Source organism: Wyeomyia smithii, chromosome 3, assembly GCF_029784165.1.
Source record: "Wyeomyia smithii strain HCP4-BCI-WySm-NY-G18 chromosome 3, ASM2978416v1, whole genome shotgun sequence".
In the NCBI taxonomy this organism is placed as follows: domain Eukaryota; kingdom Metazoa; phylum Arthropoda; class Insecta; order Diptera; family Culicidae; genus Wyeomyia; species Wyeomyia smithii.
The window spans coordinates 35,889,464-35,905,086 of NC_073696.1; the positions used below are offsets into that span (position 1 = coordinate 35,889,464).

Genomic DNA, 15,623 nt, shown 5'->3' on the forward strand with positions numbered 1-15,623 from the left:
CTTCTTTCGTGCTTTATTAAACAAGTTTTTTGTGAGAAGCATAACACAATATACCTACCAACTGCGCCGCTCAAAATAAAATTAGATTTTGTTTTTACATACTGATAAATTCAAAGTCAGTTTAGGTGTAGGAACTTGTTCTAAATTTTCCTGAGAGCGGACACAGCTGAAAGAAGCTACTGGTGGAAACTTTGTCTTGAAGAAAACATTGTACTATCAGCTAGAGCCACACGATGTAGAACGCGTAAAATTTAATCGAACCTATCGAATATCACTTGGTACATCCAATTCTAAACCTGAAGACCATTAGTTTTGGTAAATATCACATTTTTCATAATCATTATTGGCTGTGGGGTTAAATTGCGAAGATTTTTTCAATGGGACCGACTAGCGATCACTTTTGCTATGGGACAAACCAACTTGCTATTTTTTTCATAGTTCCTCAGAACAAAGTATTCAAAAATATTTGTTTTATCGAAAGTAGATATAAAAAGGAATTGATTCCATAAATAAACTCAAAATTGGTAAAAATGCAATTGGGACGGACTTGCCATGAGCGGCAGTAAAGCTCAAACTAACTCTAACGTTTCAATATAGGTACTTTGAAAGAGATCCTATAGACAGCTATGACAACCTATCGTAAAGCTTTGTACGAAAAACGGTACAACTATATGTAAGTTTTTTGAAAAAAACAATGTCGGAGTTTTTGAAGAAAAAAAAATGTACTATTTTTATAAAATGTTTTTAAAAAACTTGTAGATCCCCTTAGGAAGGCCAAGTTCAAAGGCCGAAACGTCGGACATAAAACCTAGTAGCGTTTTGATACACCCCTAAGACTGAAAAAGCCGTATTTCCCTTGAAATAAATTACAAAGTTTTTGAATGTCGAACAAAACATAAACATCTTTCTTTCTTCCTTCAGTTCACGAACATCCAGGTCTTATATATTGTTTTTAAGACCAAAACGTTGATTTTTTTACCGGTCGTTGAGTATTGAAATATACTTTCAGGAAAAATAACATAAATCCCGACGCATTGCAAAATAGAACTATTATTCTAAAGAAGTAAATGGCATATAAGGCAAAGCCTGTTTAAAACAAAAAAAAAATTTTCTTCGTTCGGATAAATTTGAAATATGTTTCAAAAATTTGATTACAGTTAATTGCTGACAACTCTCAAACTTTCCGTGACACTTATTAATTAGTCGTGTCAAATAAATATATTAATTAAAAAATTGCGAAAGCTTCGACTTGACTTAGTGGCAATAATAAATTATAAGTCAGAAAAAAGACTACGTGGTCTATTCGTTAACCCGCACGCGGGGGGATTTTTCGTGGTCTTTTGATAAGCCACTCCCCGTCTCCCTATATATGACGTGTTTGGGAACGGCCCCTTTGAAACAAACCAAAAATTATTTTTCTTTCAACCAATCAACAGTTAGAATGGAATGTTGTAATGCAAAAACAAATAGTTTTCTCTTTACTCAATCAAGTTATTCGAAATCATCCTCGTTCTCTTATTTCTCGTTCTTTCTAACCTTTCTTTTCTTCTACCTTGTATATACGTCAAGTGCAAAGTCAGAATCACTTCTATGCCATAATCTGAACTTGTTTTTGACATTGTAAAATTGTGTGTCCCCTAAACAAGAGTAACATTTCTCAATTATGTGTTCAACGATAGCGAACCATTTACTTTTTATTCATTCATTGATCAAGTATACTCTTTTGATAACACGTTTAAAATATTTTTGATAAGGTACCTGGCAATTTTGAAACTTATGCTGACTTTGAAGTCAGAGTGTTTTGAAACAATACTAAAAATTCAGGCAATTACAACTATTTCTGCTTAACACATCGATCACTCTGTCTGCACACTATAAGGCATGATATCTGGTCAGCCTAGTGATAGCAATGAACTATCTGATAAAACACATTTAAATACACTACGGTGTGCGAAGAGGAGTCCTCTAACACAGAGAAATCCGAAAAAACGCTTGAAAATTTTTACAAGTCGAGTAGCATAGAACATTTGGCCTGTAAGATAGAGCTTCAGAGCTTTAGTTTTGACAGAAATTGCTATGCCCTCCTAAACGAAAGACAAAAAGTGACCTCTTTAACCTTGTGGGCTGCAAATATAACCACATTTTGATGTACGTAAAAGATGCGTAAAATTTATTCCTACAAACAAAATACTAGATACCTTGTAGCGCATTTGGACGGCTTCATATTCCTCGAATTTGACTTCAGTGATGACATGAATTTTATGCTCTGCGTGAATAAAAAATACCTCCCGCATGATGTTACGGTTTTGTCTTTAAAAACAAAAATTACCGGCTGAGAGTTTATTCTTCTATAACTGACTTAGTATACCAGATATCTGTTGAGATATATTCAATTTAATTTATAGTCGCAATGAGCACAAACCAAAATAATGTAATAATGTGCATCGGAAATTTGGTCCGAAATTTCGTAATCGTCGAAATTGGAACTTTAATTTCGCGAAATTTTAGGCGGAATTTAGCGCAATTCAACGAAATTTTTCGGCAATTTCGCGAAACCGAAATTTCGCGAAATTTCGGGAAATTTCGAGTTTTGCGAAATTATACGAAATCATTCGAAATCTCGCACAGCCTTACTACGTTGTCTAGATGCAACAATTTTAGACCTAACAGGACAAATAAGGAAATAAGATTATGTTTACCACTACAATTTGTACATTTGAAACTACTAGCAGACTCTTCCACGAGACAGCTGTGCTTTGTGTGAGAAAAGTCATAATATTTTGCTATCATATGACGGTTGAGAGTTCCATGACCATAGCAATTCCGGCATTGCGTGAGATTTTAAATTCCTCCATACCTCTTGAAGTTTTTTCACGTTATTCGCAGGTTGAATAATGCAACTTCACTTTCACTCCACCAAAGATTTCACTCAAATTACTGCAGCAATATTTACTCTTTAAATGGATTCGTTATTTTGTTAACTGCTTTGCATCTCGAAACTGAAAGAAAAGAAATCCAGCCGCCCATCACGCATGTTTGCTCTTCGAATGTTTTCGAATTTTTTTCAGCAGTGCGACACTGCTTCTGTAAATTCTCACTAGAGTGATTCACCACTCCTGTTTTGCTTATCTGTGGTGTAAGCCGCAAACGTATTAATTTTTATGCGAACGGCAGAAACATAGCACAAAGCAAAAGAAAAAATTGTGGTGCACAAAATTGCCACGCACAGCGCTCATGCTGCTCAAAAAGTGAACGGTGAGTAGTCAATCTGCTCTTTCCACATATTGAGAGGAATAACAAACTCGATTGAAGGTAATCAATAGGTTCTTTTAGGAAATATACAAAGCTGTATTATAATAACCGTAACTATGTAAAAAAATTGATACAAACCGTATTTTGTCCACCAGGGTTTGAGACTCAAGGGACCCTATCGTTTGGTTTTATTTTATTTCTCAGGTAATTTTACATAAATATAATATTTTCATTTTCTTTCTATTTTGCAAATACATTTTTTCAATCTTCATTACTCATCATGGTCACCATGCGTCTCCATTGAAAAATGTTTTTGTAATTATGTATCATGATGCAAACCGTGTCTTGCCGGTTTGGAGAGTTCAAGACCAAGGAGACCGTAGAGTGTTTCCATGGCAAATGGTAATTTTTTAATTAAATGAAGCTTTACCCACTTATTTGACTAAGAAAACTGCGCATGTTCTGCGGGTGGAAAAATTTTCAAGACTCAAGACTAATAAATTTATATGTTACCGACTGGTGATGATTATTCCGTCCACTTTCCCATTTTTATAAAAGAAATACTCCACAATCAAGTCCAATTGTCCGACGTTTCGGTCGTTTTCATGGCCTTTTTGAAGGGAAACCTCTATATAGTGTAAAATGTTTGTAACAAAGTATGAATCGTATAGTAGTCACTCACTTTAGTTGTGTCGTATTTGTCTTGGAAAATGTTTTCGAACGATCAGAAATCTTTTCGTGACTAAGAAAGCCAAAACACAGAACAACTCAAGACCAATTGCCTAAAAAGGAGTATGCATTTTGGCATAGGTTTTGTTCAAAGCATTTTAGCTTAGAAGCCATTGATTGTACATGAAAACTGCCTGAGAACGAATTGCAGGGATCTCGTAGTGCTTTACACAATTAGATATACGCAGTTCATAAAATAAATGTTTTGCCAAAAAAAAAAATTAATAAACACTAAATTTGAATTTACAAAACAAAAGTTGAAATTTTTTTCATCTTTTTTTTATGCAGTAAATTGAAGTTATATATATATATATATATATATATATATATATATATATATATATATATATATATATATATATATATATATATATATATATATATATATATATATATATATATATATATATATATATATATATATATATATATATATATATATATATATATATATATATATATATATATATTAGGGTGCCAGCCAAAATGGTCAATCTCGAATTTCAAAAAAAAAAAAACCCTATACAAAATGTTCACCTGCTCGAAAAAACACCCTGTGCAAAATTTCAGCTAAAGCGGACTTAAAATGGGGTGGCGCACAGCGATTGAAGTTTTGCTTTTTGAAAACCGAAAAATCACCCAACACCCCACGTGAAATTTCAGTTTTCGAAATTTTTTTTTGATGCCAAATGACTCAAAAACGCATGAATCGAGAGAATTGGTGTCATCTGAAAAAAAATTTTTTTTTGCAAAATTTACTCTCTGGGACTGGTATTGGTAATCTTTCGTAGGTTTTATTAAAAAAATCAAGTTTTTAAAAAATGACCCCCTTTGAATAATCTTTCTTCTAACTTTTGAACGAATAATTTTTTGAATGTAATTTTTTTGGAAAGACCGAATTATTATCCACAACTTTGTCGAAGACGTCACACCAATCAAACGAACCGAAGTGCTTTTTTTATTTTATACTCATTTTTCACAATATTACGAACCACCCTATGCCGAATAAATGAACCACCCTAATGAAACATAATGTATTCGATGCTAGTTATAGTGTATATCATTATACAAGCTATTTCGAGAGACTAGTGATCAATTTTAAAAGATAAATTCTAAACATTTTGAACTCCGCCTTCCACAATTAAAAAAACGACTATGTCCCAGAGAGTAAATTTTTGCAAAAAACGTTACCCCCCCCCCCCTTGGGTGATTTTTCGGTTTTCAAAAAAGCCAAACATCAATCGCTTTGCGCCATCCCATTTTAAGTCCGATTGAGCTGAAATTTTGCACAGGGTGTCTTTTCGAGCAGGTGAACATATTGTATAGGGTTTTTTTTTAATTTTCTGGTCACTTTTTTTCCATACGATGATTGGCGCCCTAATATATATATCCTCCCAGATGGTCTCGAGGTACGATGCTGGCCTATCCAGCCAGTCGTCGTAGGTTCGAGTCTCGATTCGGGGGAAACTGTTAGTGTCAGTAGGATCGTAGCGCTCCAGATCGGAATGTAGCACCAAGGCTTTGCTTTAAATTGAAGTTATAACGCAAGTACTGATAAAAAAGAGCAATGTTTTATAGAAGATTAAATTCATTTAGAAAGTTTAATTACGTAATTTTTTATATGATTTTGAATTACTGAAACAATTAGATCTAAAAGCTTATAATAATCAACTTCGTGAATGCATCCGTTTGCAAGTTATTTTGAATTCAATTTGAGAAACATAGGAAATAAACACATAGCTACACATTTAACCAAAAAGGGAATAATTTCTCCCCTCTTTTGTTATTAAAATTAGACATTTTTCTCTAACTCATGATGAAAAGATTTGGATGCGAGACGAGACGATTTATCAGTTAGAAGTTAGAGGCCATCTACATTCCACGTGGTCAGATTTTAAATGATGTTGACCTCCCCCTCCCCCTCCGTGGACAACCAACTGCCTATATAAATTATAAATTCTAAAAATTTTGTACGGACCGTGGACATTTCACACACACCCCCATTCCCCCAAGGCTGTCCACGTAGAATGTGGATGGCCCCTTAACCCTCTAGTGCCCAGTGCCGCCTTTAGACGGCCTTCAGTTGAACCTCTAAAAAGCTCCAGTAAGAACTTAAAAATGTTTATAAAGCTTCATAGTGATTTTTTCGAAGTACGCCTAAAAATTAATTTGGGCACTAGAGGGTTAAGTTTCAATGATTTTTTTTTATTTTTGAGATCAATCGAATTCCAATGATATAATATGATTCTAATGGTAAATTCAAATCATAAAGCTTTTGGCGACTAACTTTGTAATTGCATCTTTTTTTGAGATATTTCTATATTAGGTTTGATGAGTTTCAGTTTTTTATGAAAATACGCTTTTTGTTGGTTATTCGTAACTCTCCAGCAACAAATAAAGATTTATTGGAATAAATGTGTGATATAGCACAACTTGCTCTTTGACATCAAAGAGATTAAATCAATTACTGTGAAGTTATGACTATAACTTCTAAATTATCCATCCAATCTCTCTAATGTCAAAATATCGAAGATAGCAAGAACCACATAATTTAAGTTCCGATTGAGTTTAATATTCGGCTTTAGCAGCGTATCAGTCACAACTACATTTTGCTCGTCAGTGACGATCAAAAAATTTGAAAACAAAATCATCTTCTTTCGCTTTTGCAGAGCGAGTATTCCAGTTTATACAAATAATAGCATCATTTGAAGCAATTGCTGAATTCCAATTTTATAAGAATTTAGTTGTAAATTTCATACCTACTTCAAAACCTTGTATATCGAATTACAGTTAAACAGAGCGAACATTAACTGAAGCATGAATTGTTGTAGGTAGTTCATCTTCTCAGGAGTGGGACTAACCAAATCACAACTGGCTTACTTTTCGGCACCTAACACGAAAGGCTCGTTACTCTGAGCGTTTCCATGTCAAATGTCCTATGGTCGAATAGCGACCCAAACTGAGTATTTTCCGCGAGAGAAGGGATTTTAAAGACTCAAGACTAATTTCCGGAAAGGGCGTATGCGTTTTGGTATAGCATTTGTTCAAAGCTTCACAGCTCAGAAAACATTGCATGTACAGAAAAACTGCCTGAGAACGAATTGTAGGAAACAAAAAAAGTACACAAAAGCCGCTTTTTACGCGGGGGATACGTGCTGCGTAAAAAAAAAACCGCGTAAATAACGGGATTCGCGTGAAAAACCCGCGCGAAATTCCGGAGTTCACGTGAAAAGAAACCGCGTAAATTCCGGGATCCGAGTAAAGAAATTCCGGAAGCACCCCCCCCCCCCCCCCCCCCGTCTAACCCATCTTAGCATTTCGTCATAAAGTCAGATCTTCTCTAGATAATTACGTTGCTTTTTAACAACCCCTTTCATCCTGACATTTTTTGTCAAATTTTTTATCGAAAACATACTTCGTATGATGAACAAGAAAAGACAAGAAAATAACAAAAATGACCTCAAACAGACAAAACAGTGATAAAAAAGAACAACTAGAGAGAATCCAAATTTTTTTCTTAGTTTCATATTGGCTACGTAGCTTAGCTTGACCCACTACCCTTCACCTCGTCACATTTCGTCACAAAACGGCAAACCATCCCCCGCCTCAAACGCTACGTCATTTATGGATGTTCCCTAATAACAATTTGATTTTCCGGAAAATCCCGGAATCCCAGAAAATAAAAAAAGAAGGCAAAGAAAAGTAATCAGGCGACGATTTATTTTATGATAAATCGTTTTACTTTTATGGCAAAAGTCTTGGAAATGAATGAACGTCAAGATCTGGAGTTAATTCAAAAGAACAATTTCTGTTTTTGAAAAATCACCTGGGATTTGGGACTTGGAAATATGAGACTCTCCCAATTCAAATAAGAAACTAAATAAAAAAATTCGAGAGGATATCAGATCTTAACGTTTCATGTATTATCGAAAAACAAAGTTTCGACTTCGATAAATTCATTAACTACTTCTAGTCCATTTTTTAATCTGTCAAAAGAGAGAATCTCTGAGGCTCCTTTTCCGAAATCCGATAGAGTCAAAGAGCAAATTGTTCCCATATATTCCATTACCATTCCAAGGAGCATAACTCATACACAAGGAGTGAAAGAGACGATTTATAGCGTTCAGAGGTGGGTTTGCAAATGATTATGCAATCTTGCTCAACATTGCCCAGCAGTGTACACAATTTCAAAAGAGTTTACAATTTTACCGATTCGATTTACCAACAATTTTCATCGCAGAAAATGTTTTCCAAGATCGTGGGATTAGAATGATAAAATTCCCGGAATTCGTAAATTGCGGAAAAGAAAAAAGGAAAATTTTCAGTGAAAATTGAGTTTTATAAAAACAAAATTATGCAATTAAAAAAAACTAAACTTCATCGAACACAATAGCTACATAGTTTGCATTTAGCAAGCAATCCAAACATGCTCTCACCAACCGAATGCAATCAAAAACATCTCTATTAATCGGGCTCTGTGAACATTGGCCTTGGTCTACGCTTCTATAATCATATCTCTGCTTTCGATTTTTGTTTGTTCGTGATGGCTGTCTCTACTTTGGCGCCAGCTTTTTCGCCCACCACCTGTTGGACTCAGCTAGAAATCAATATTCTTTTTACTAGCCAGAGTGAAAATTTTAGCATACTGATTCAAGCAAAAACACTGAAGCGGGTAAACTGAAAGCAGCTTCAATTCCTGATGCCAACATTCACCGCCTAGGACGCGCTTGAGAGTTTTCTAAATTCGAAAAGTTTTCCCAGCTCAAGTGCTGAAGTACTCGAAAAGACAATTATCTAACGTACTGCTGCAGCTGAGACCATGAATGGCGATGGTGGCTATCTAGAGCTATCTGCTTCCGAGACTTGCGTCACTTCGGAACTTTTGTTTGAGTGACAAGGCTAATACGCAAAGCTACGCAAGCGGTTTGATGTGATGATTCTTGGTTGCTTATTAGCGAAGTTTACTTCTTCGGACAAAAATGACGAACACATTGTTTGCGTGCCATTCAAGACTTGTTAGTAGCATTCGTTTCCTCTGTATCCTTACAAGTGATCATCTGTTTTCCGGAACTCGTTCAAGTGAAGCAGAATCGAAATTGAACTCTCGATACTTTGCAGAAGCAATGCAGTTCGGGAAGAATCCCCCTCGCAGGACCAGCTGCAAATCAAACAGGCTGCTTCTGATGTAGAAACACTCGTTGTTTTTATTTTCTCTGGATTACCAGAAAACATGCCCTGCGCCGGGCAGCGTTGGAAATTCAATTAAAATCTCGTTAGAATAATGTGCTCTGGACAGACCAATTTTGCGATGCACAAAACTTATACGTTCGAGACTCGGATTGGCTGCTATCCGGGAGCAGCAGCCACGGCATTCTGCATCGAACACAGATTGCTGAACTTTCGCTGTTTGGATTTTTTTTCTCTCTTTTTTTGCTAGTTAGACTCGAGCGACAAGACAATTACCGAAGATTTTTCTTCTAAGTCCACTTTCGCACTCTTGCACTGCAGTTGGTCATTTCGGCTTTGCCGAGTGCAAATAAAGTGGACTTGTGAAAATGTAATTCTTTTCACTGCAGGCTGCAGTATCATTTCAGTTACAAAAAACTTTTCTTGTTCAATTTTGAAAAGAAGCCAGGGCGTATTTTTTTAGTTCTGGAAAGTTTGTTTCTATCTGAGAATTTGTTTCAACTGGTAAACCAAGGTGCGGATAGTTGTGAGCTCCTTACCAATGTTTTGTTTCAATCTGTTCTATTACATCATATCAAACTGGATTCTATAGACACTAATGCTACTGGTAGCTTGCAAGATTTGTTGTAACATGAAGTTAATAATAATTTCCTAGCAAAACCTCAACTTATCGTCCCAAATCCTTGGCTTCGTACCATAATAAACCCATTATTTACTTACACTAAAAGCAACTTCGATGCAACATGTTCCTACCAACCTTAATCCGTCTAAAACTAACTATTTTCCTTATAACTTTCTGATGCAAAAGTGCAGAATAATCACTCACAATGTATGTTAAGAAAATTGCATCCCACCTTTGTATTTGCACCCATTAGAGCTAGCTGCTAAACGTGTTCCCTGCATCTTGCCACTAATTTAGTTTAATAACACGCACGTAACATGTGCTACCTCTAATCAAAAATTCCATCCTGCTACTGTGTGTCGCTTTCCATTACTCACACCCACTATATATCTTAAACCGGTTTCAGTTTTTGATTAATTTTCTCGCATGTACGTGTGTGTGTCCCAGGCTGCATTTTATTAGTATAACATTTAATCCCTCCGTCCCGTAAAACAGAAGCTTACTTCCGGCATCCCGGGCACGGTTGACAAATGCATGCTCCCAGCCAGCCCAACTAGCCGGAAATATGACCGCTCATAATAACACTGTGACGGGAAAATGTGCTTGCCTTCTATCTGCGGCCTCACCACGTCGTCATCGTCGTCGCTCTGGTGGTGGAGGCACGTAGAAGCCAGTCCACGAGCAGCACAAGCTGAGCAGTAAAAGCTGCGTCGTGTGTGATAACGGGCACAATCTAATTTGAAGATTAATTTATTTTCCTTCCGCTGACTGCCCAAGTTGCATAAGAACCCCGGAGAAAGAGACCGCAGACAGGAGGCTGGCAAGAAAATTTCAAAACCCGCTCCCGATTTTCCCGATTGCTCTGCAATGCGAATGCTTTTGGCAATAATTATTTCCTTTCCGGTGCGATCGATCGTGTGATGTTAATTAAATTTTCCATTTTCCCACTCATACCGCCACCGGCCCTGGACCTGGATCGCCCTTCGGGATATTGGATGGATACAATCCTACGCACGCACACACACATATACACAGGTGCTAGCCAGCGATGGAGACAAGGACCGTCCGCAGAACATCGTGTACTTCCTTACGGGTCAAGGCATCGATCCGGATAATCCGGCGAACAGCAAGTTTGACATCAATAGGACCACTGGAGAAATATTCGTACTGAAGGTGAGTGCCACTGGATAAATATACTCCTGTCTGTGAATGAATTAAAATGCACTGCGTTTCTGCAACGTAAAACCACGTTTGTGCGGTGATTTACGCAGAATTGTCAGAGCTATAGTGCTCCTCAGAAACGATTAATAGAGTCATTAAACAGAACATAATCAGGTTCCAGAGAGTGCTTCGTGTTTTACCACCATGGAACCGCCAACATAATACCATTTTAATTTTTGTTATGCTTTGCGACAATCTTTTCTGATTAAATTTAAACCAATAATGAACTGATCAAAAAAAATTCCTAGGAAATGGAATAATTTTGATTTCTATATAAAATGTTATTGTTTGCAATTACTGAATCCTATATATAATATTATTTTATTTTCCCAAAATTGTACTCGTAACATGTAGTCTGAAAACCATACTGAACACATAAGCAGAAAATATTAAACAAGCTCATAAAGCAAAACTGTTTCTAAACTAACAAAAATGACAGAAATAATGAAAATGTCAAATTTACGTGAATTAAAAAAGCGACAAAAAAGACATGACAAAAACTTTAATAAACTATGACAAATATGAAAAAGACATAATTTTCAGAAATCACACATCTAACAGACATTACAAAAATGATAAAAAGTGAAAAAAATTTCAAAAAATTACAAACTTTCGCCAAACGAAAATAATAAAAATTATAGAAATAATGGAAACAGAAATATGAAAACACAAAAATTACGGAAAAATAAAAACTAATTGAATAAAATACAGTCATGGAGAAAATAATAAATACACTTGCAGTGTTGGATAATTTTTCGTATTTGCGCACTGATTTTAATTGTTGTATGATGTTATGTTACGTCATTATGATCCGCAGACACTTTTTTTAAAAGAGGCACGGAGAAATGACTGGAGAAATTTCTTTGTCGGTGATTCTGAAAAATTTTTGCGTGAGTTAGTGTTTTTAAAGTGGCGACACTATTGAAATATATATACAAAACAATCCAAATTAGCTTCATTTCTCTACATATCGTTAGCAAAGTGACCTTTAACGTTCTAAAACTCACTTTCAAAATTTTGTGGCCTGTTATTTGTTTTGTAAAGCCATATTCAATCTTCCAGGTATGTTTACCACCAGGTTTACTCGAGTAGAAGCTGAACCAGCATTTCACGCAGCCTGTCCGACGTTCCATAAGTCTGTTTTATTCTTTGGATGATGCTTTGCAACCTAGACTTTCCCAATCTTCCATAGAATTTCTAAAGGTTTCAAAGGTTGCAAAGCATCATCCAAAGAATAAAACAGACTTATGGAACGTCGGACAGGCTGCGTGAAATGCTGGTTCAGCTTCTACTCGTGTAAACCTGGTGGTAAACATACCTGGAAGATTGAATATGGCTTTACAAAACAAATAACAGGCCACAAAATTTTGAAAGTGAGTTTTGGAACGTTAAAGGTCACTTTGCTAACGATATGTAGAGAAATGAAGCTAATTTGGATTGTTTTGTATATATATTTCAATAGTGTATTTATTTTTGTCGCCACTTAAAAAACACTAACTCACGCAAAAATTTTTCAGAATCACCGACAAAGAAATTTCTCCAGTCATTTCTCCGTGCCTCTTTTAAAAAGAGTGTCTGCGGATCATAATGACGTAACATAACATCATACAACAATTAAAATCAGTGCGCAAACACGAAAAATTATCCAACACTGCAAGTGTAATTATTATTTTCTCCATGACTGTATCTATATGACCAAAAATTACTGAAATGAAAATATTGAGTAAATCAACTAAATACTGATGAAAATTACAACATAAAAATAATAAAAAACGCTAAATATAATGAAAATGACAAAAATAATTTAAACCGCAAATATAGTGAAACGATATTCAAAAAATTGGTTAAAACAAAAAATGATGAAAAAACAAAAACGATGAAATTACAAAAAAGAATCAACATAACAATAAAAATTATGGTAATGACAGAAACATGGAGGAGATTAAAATCAGACACAAAAATGGCAAGAGCGGGGGCCTAGTGTGGTTGGTAACGTCTCCGCCAACCACGCTCGACGCCTGGGTTCGAATCCCACCGCCGACATAGGTGTCGATGGTTGTGAGGTGGCGTGATCCACTCACAACCAACTCAACTGGTCTAGATTCAATCCTAGCCGACACCGGGAGATTTTCTGAGGCGAAAAATCTCTGGGATCACGCCTTCCATCGCATGAGGAAGTAAAGCCGTTGGCGCCGGTCCGTTGATAAACGGGTCGTGAGTTAGGGTCCTGGGTGTGGAGTCGCCTCCCTGGGCGTCGGTGATTGGCCACAACAGTGGCGGAACTAGACCGACGGAAAATAAGCGAGAATAAAAAAAAAAAAAACAAAAATGGCAAAATTGTTATAACTTACAAAACTGGTGAAAATTGCAAATAAAAAATAGGAAAGAATTTTAAATTGACAAAAACTCAAAACATAACAAAGGCAAAAAAAGACCAAAACGACAACACTGACAAAAATGACAAAAAGGGCAAAAATTTTAAAAACTACATGGGCGACAAAATTGAGAAAAATTACACTGACAAAAATTACTAAATTAAAAAACTTACAAAAATTTAAAAAAAAAATACTAAAAGTTCAATACAGAAATGACAAAAAAATGATGAAATTAAAATATATATTACACAAATGACAAAAAGGACCAAACTGATAGAATAATCAAAAGGATGGAAATGACAAAATTAATAACAATGACAAACATGACAGTAAAAAGAACAAAAATGACAAAGAGTCAAAAATTATGAGAACTGCAATAACAAAAAAGACAAAAAAGACAAAAATGACAGAAAGGATAAAAATGACAAAAATGCAAGATCGTCAAAATGACAAATGTATATATGAGAAAAATGATATAAATGACACAAATGACAAAAATGACAAAAATGACAAAAATGACAAAAATTACATAAATGACAAAAATTAAAAAAAAGGACAGAAATGATAAAAATGACAAAAATGACAAAAATGACAAAATTGACAAAAATGACAAAAATGTGAAATATGACAAAAATGACAAAAATAACCAAAATGACAAAAATGTGAAATATGACACAAATGACAAAAAAGACAAATATGCAAAAACTGCAAAAATGGCAAAAAAAATGACAAAAAATGATAAATATAACAAAAATGACGCAAATGACAAAAATTAAAAAAAATTACAAAAATTACAAAAATTACAAAAATTACCAAAATTACAAAAATTACAAAAATTACAAAAATTACAAAAATTACAAAAATTACAAAAATTACAAAAATTACAAAAATTACAAAAATTACAAAAATTACAAAAATTACGAAAATGACAAAAATTACAAAAATTACAAAAATTACAAAAATTACAAAAATTACAAAAATTACAAAAATTACAAAAAATACAAAAATTACAAATGTTACAAAAATCACAAAAATTACAAAAATGACAAAAATGACAAAATTGACAAAGTTGACAAAATTGACAAAAATAACCAAAATGACAAAAATGTGAAATATGACAAAAAAGACAAAATTGACAGAAATGCCAAAAATGACCAAAATGACAAAAATGACCAAAATGACAAAAATGACCAAAAAGAACAAAAGGTCAAAAATACAAAATATGACGGCAATGACAGGAAGAATAAAAGAGACAAAAATGACAAAAAAGACAGTAATGACAAAAATGACAAAAATGACTTAAATCTCATATAAGAAAAAAAAAATGACAAAAATGAGGAAAATGACAAAAAAAAACAAAATTGACAAAAATAACCAAAATGACAAAAATGTGAAATATGACAAAAATGACCGAAATGCCAAAAATGACCAAAATGACCAAATGGTCTAAAATGAAAAATATGACGAAAATGGAAGGATAAAAATGACAAAAATTACAAAAAAAAAAAAAACAAAAATGACCAAGAGGACAAAAATCTCAAAAATGACAAAAATGACAAAAATGGTAAAAACGACAAAAATGACCAAAAAGTCTATACTGAAAAATATGACGAAAATGACAGGAAGGATGGAAATGACAAAAATGACAAAAACGATAAAAATGACAAAAATGACAAAAATGACAAAAATGACAAACATGACAAAAATGACAAAAATGACAAAAATGACAAAAATGACAAAAATGATAAACATGACAAAAATGACAAAAATGACAAAAATGATAAAAATGATAAAAATGACAAAAATGACAAAAATAACAAAAATGACATAAATGACAAAAATTATATAAATGACAAAAATGACACAAATGACAAAAATTACAAAAATGACAAAAATTACAAAAATGATAAAAGTGATAAAAATGATAAAAATGACAAAAAAGAAAAATAACAAAAATGACAAAAATGACAAAAATGATAAAAATGACAAAAATGACAAAATGACAAAAATGACAAAAATGACAAAAATGACAAAAATGACAAAAATGACAAAAATGACAAAAATGACAAAATGACAAAAATGACAAAATGACAAAAATGACAAATATGACAAAAATTACGGAAAAAAGACCAAAATGGCAAAAAAACACAAAAAATGACAAACATAACAAACATGTCAAAAATGACAAAAAATAAAATAAAAATGACAAATACGACAAGAATGGCAAATAAAACCAT

General features: G+C 34.0%; 1 protein-coding gene across 3 annotated transcripts in view; it reads left to right on the top strand.

Moving 5' to 3' along the window:
- The window catches only part of LOC129731065 (neural-cadherin), a 393,666-nt gene that overhangs the window by 309,298 nt on the left and 68,745 nt on the right, over positions 1-15,623 (top strand). For all 3 annotated transcript variants that reach the window (XM_055690805.1, XM_055690804.1, XM_055690806.1), the window contains one exon: positions 10,826-10,963. In XM_055690805.1, coding sequence (XP_055546780.1) covers positions 10,826-10,963 — 138 coding nt within the window. The remainder of the gene's footprint in view (positions 1-10,825; positions 10,964-15,623) is intronic.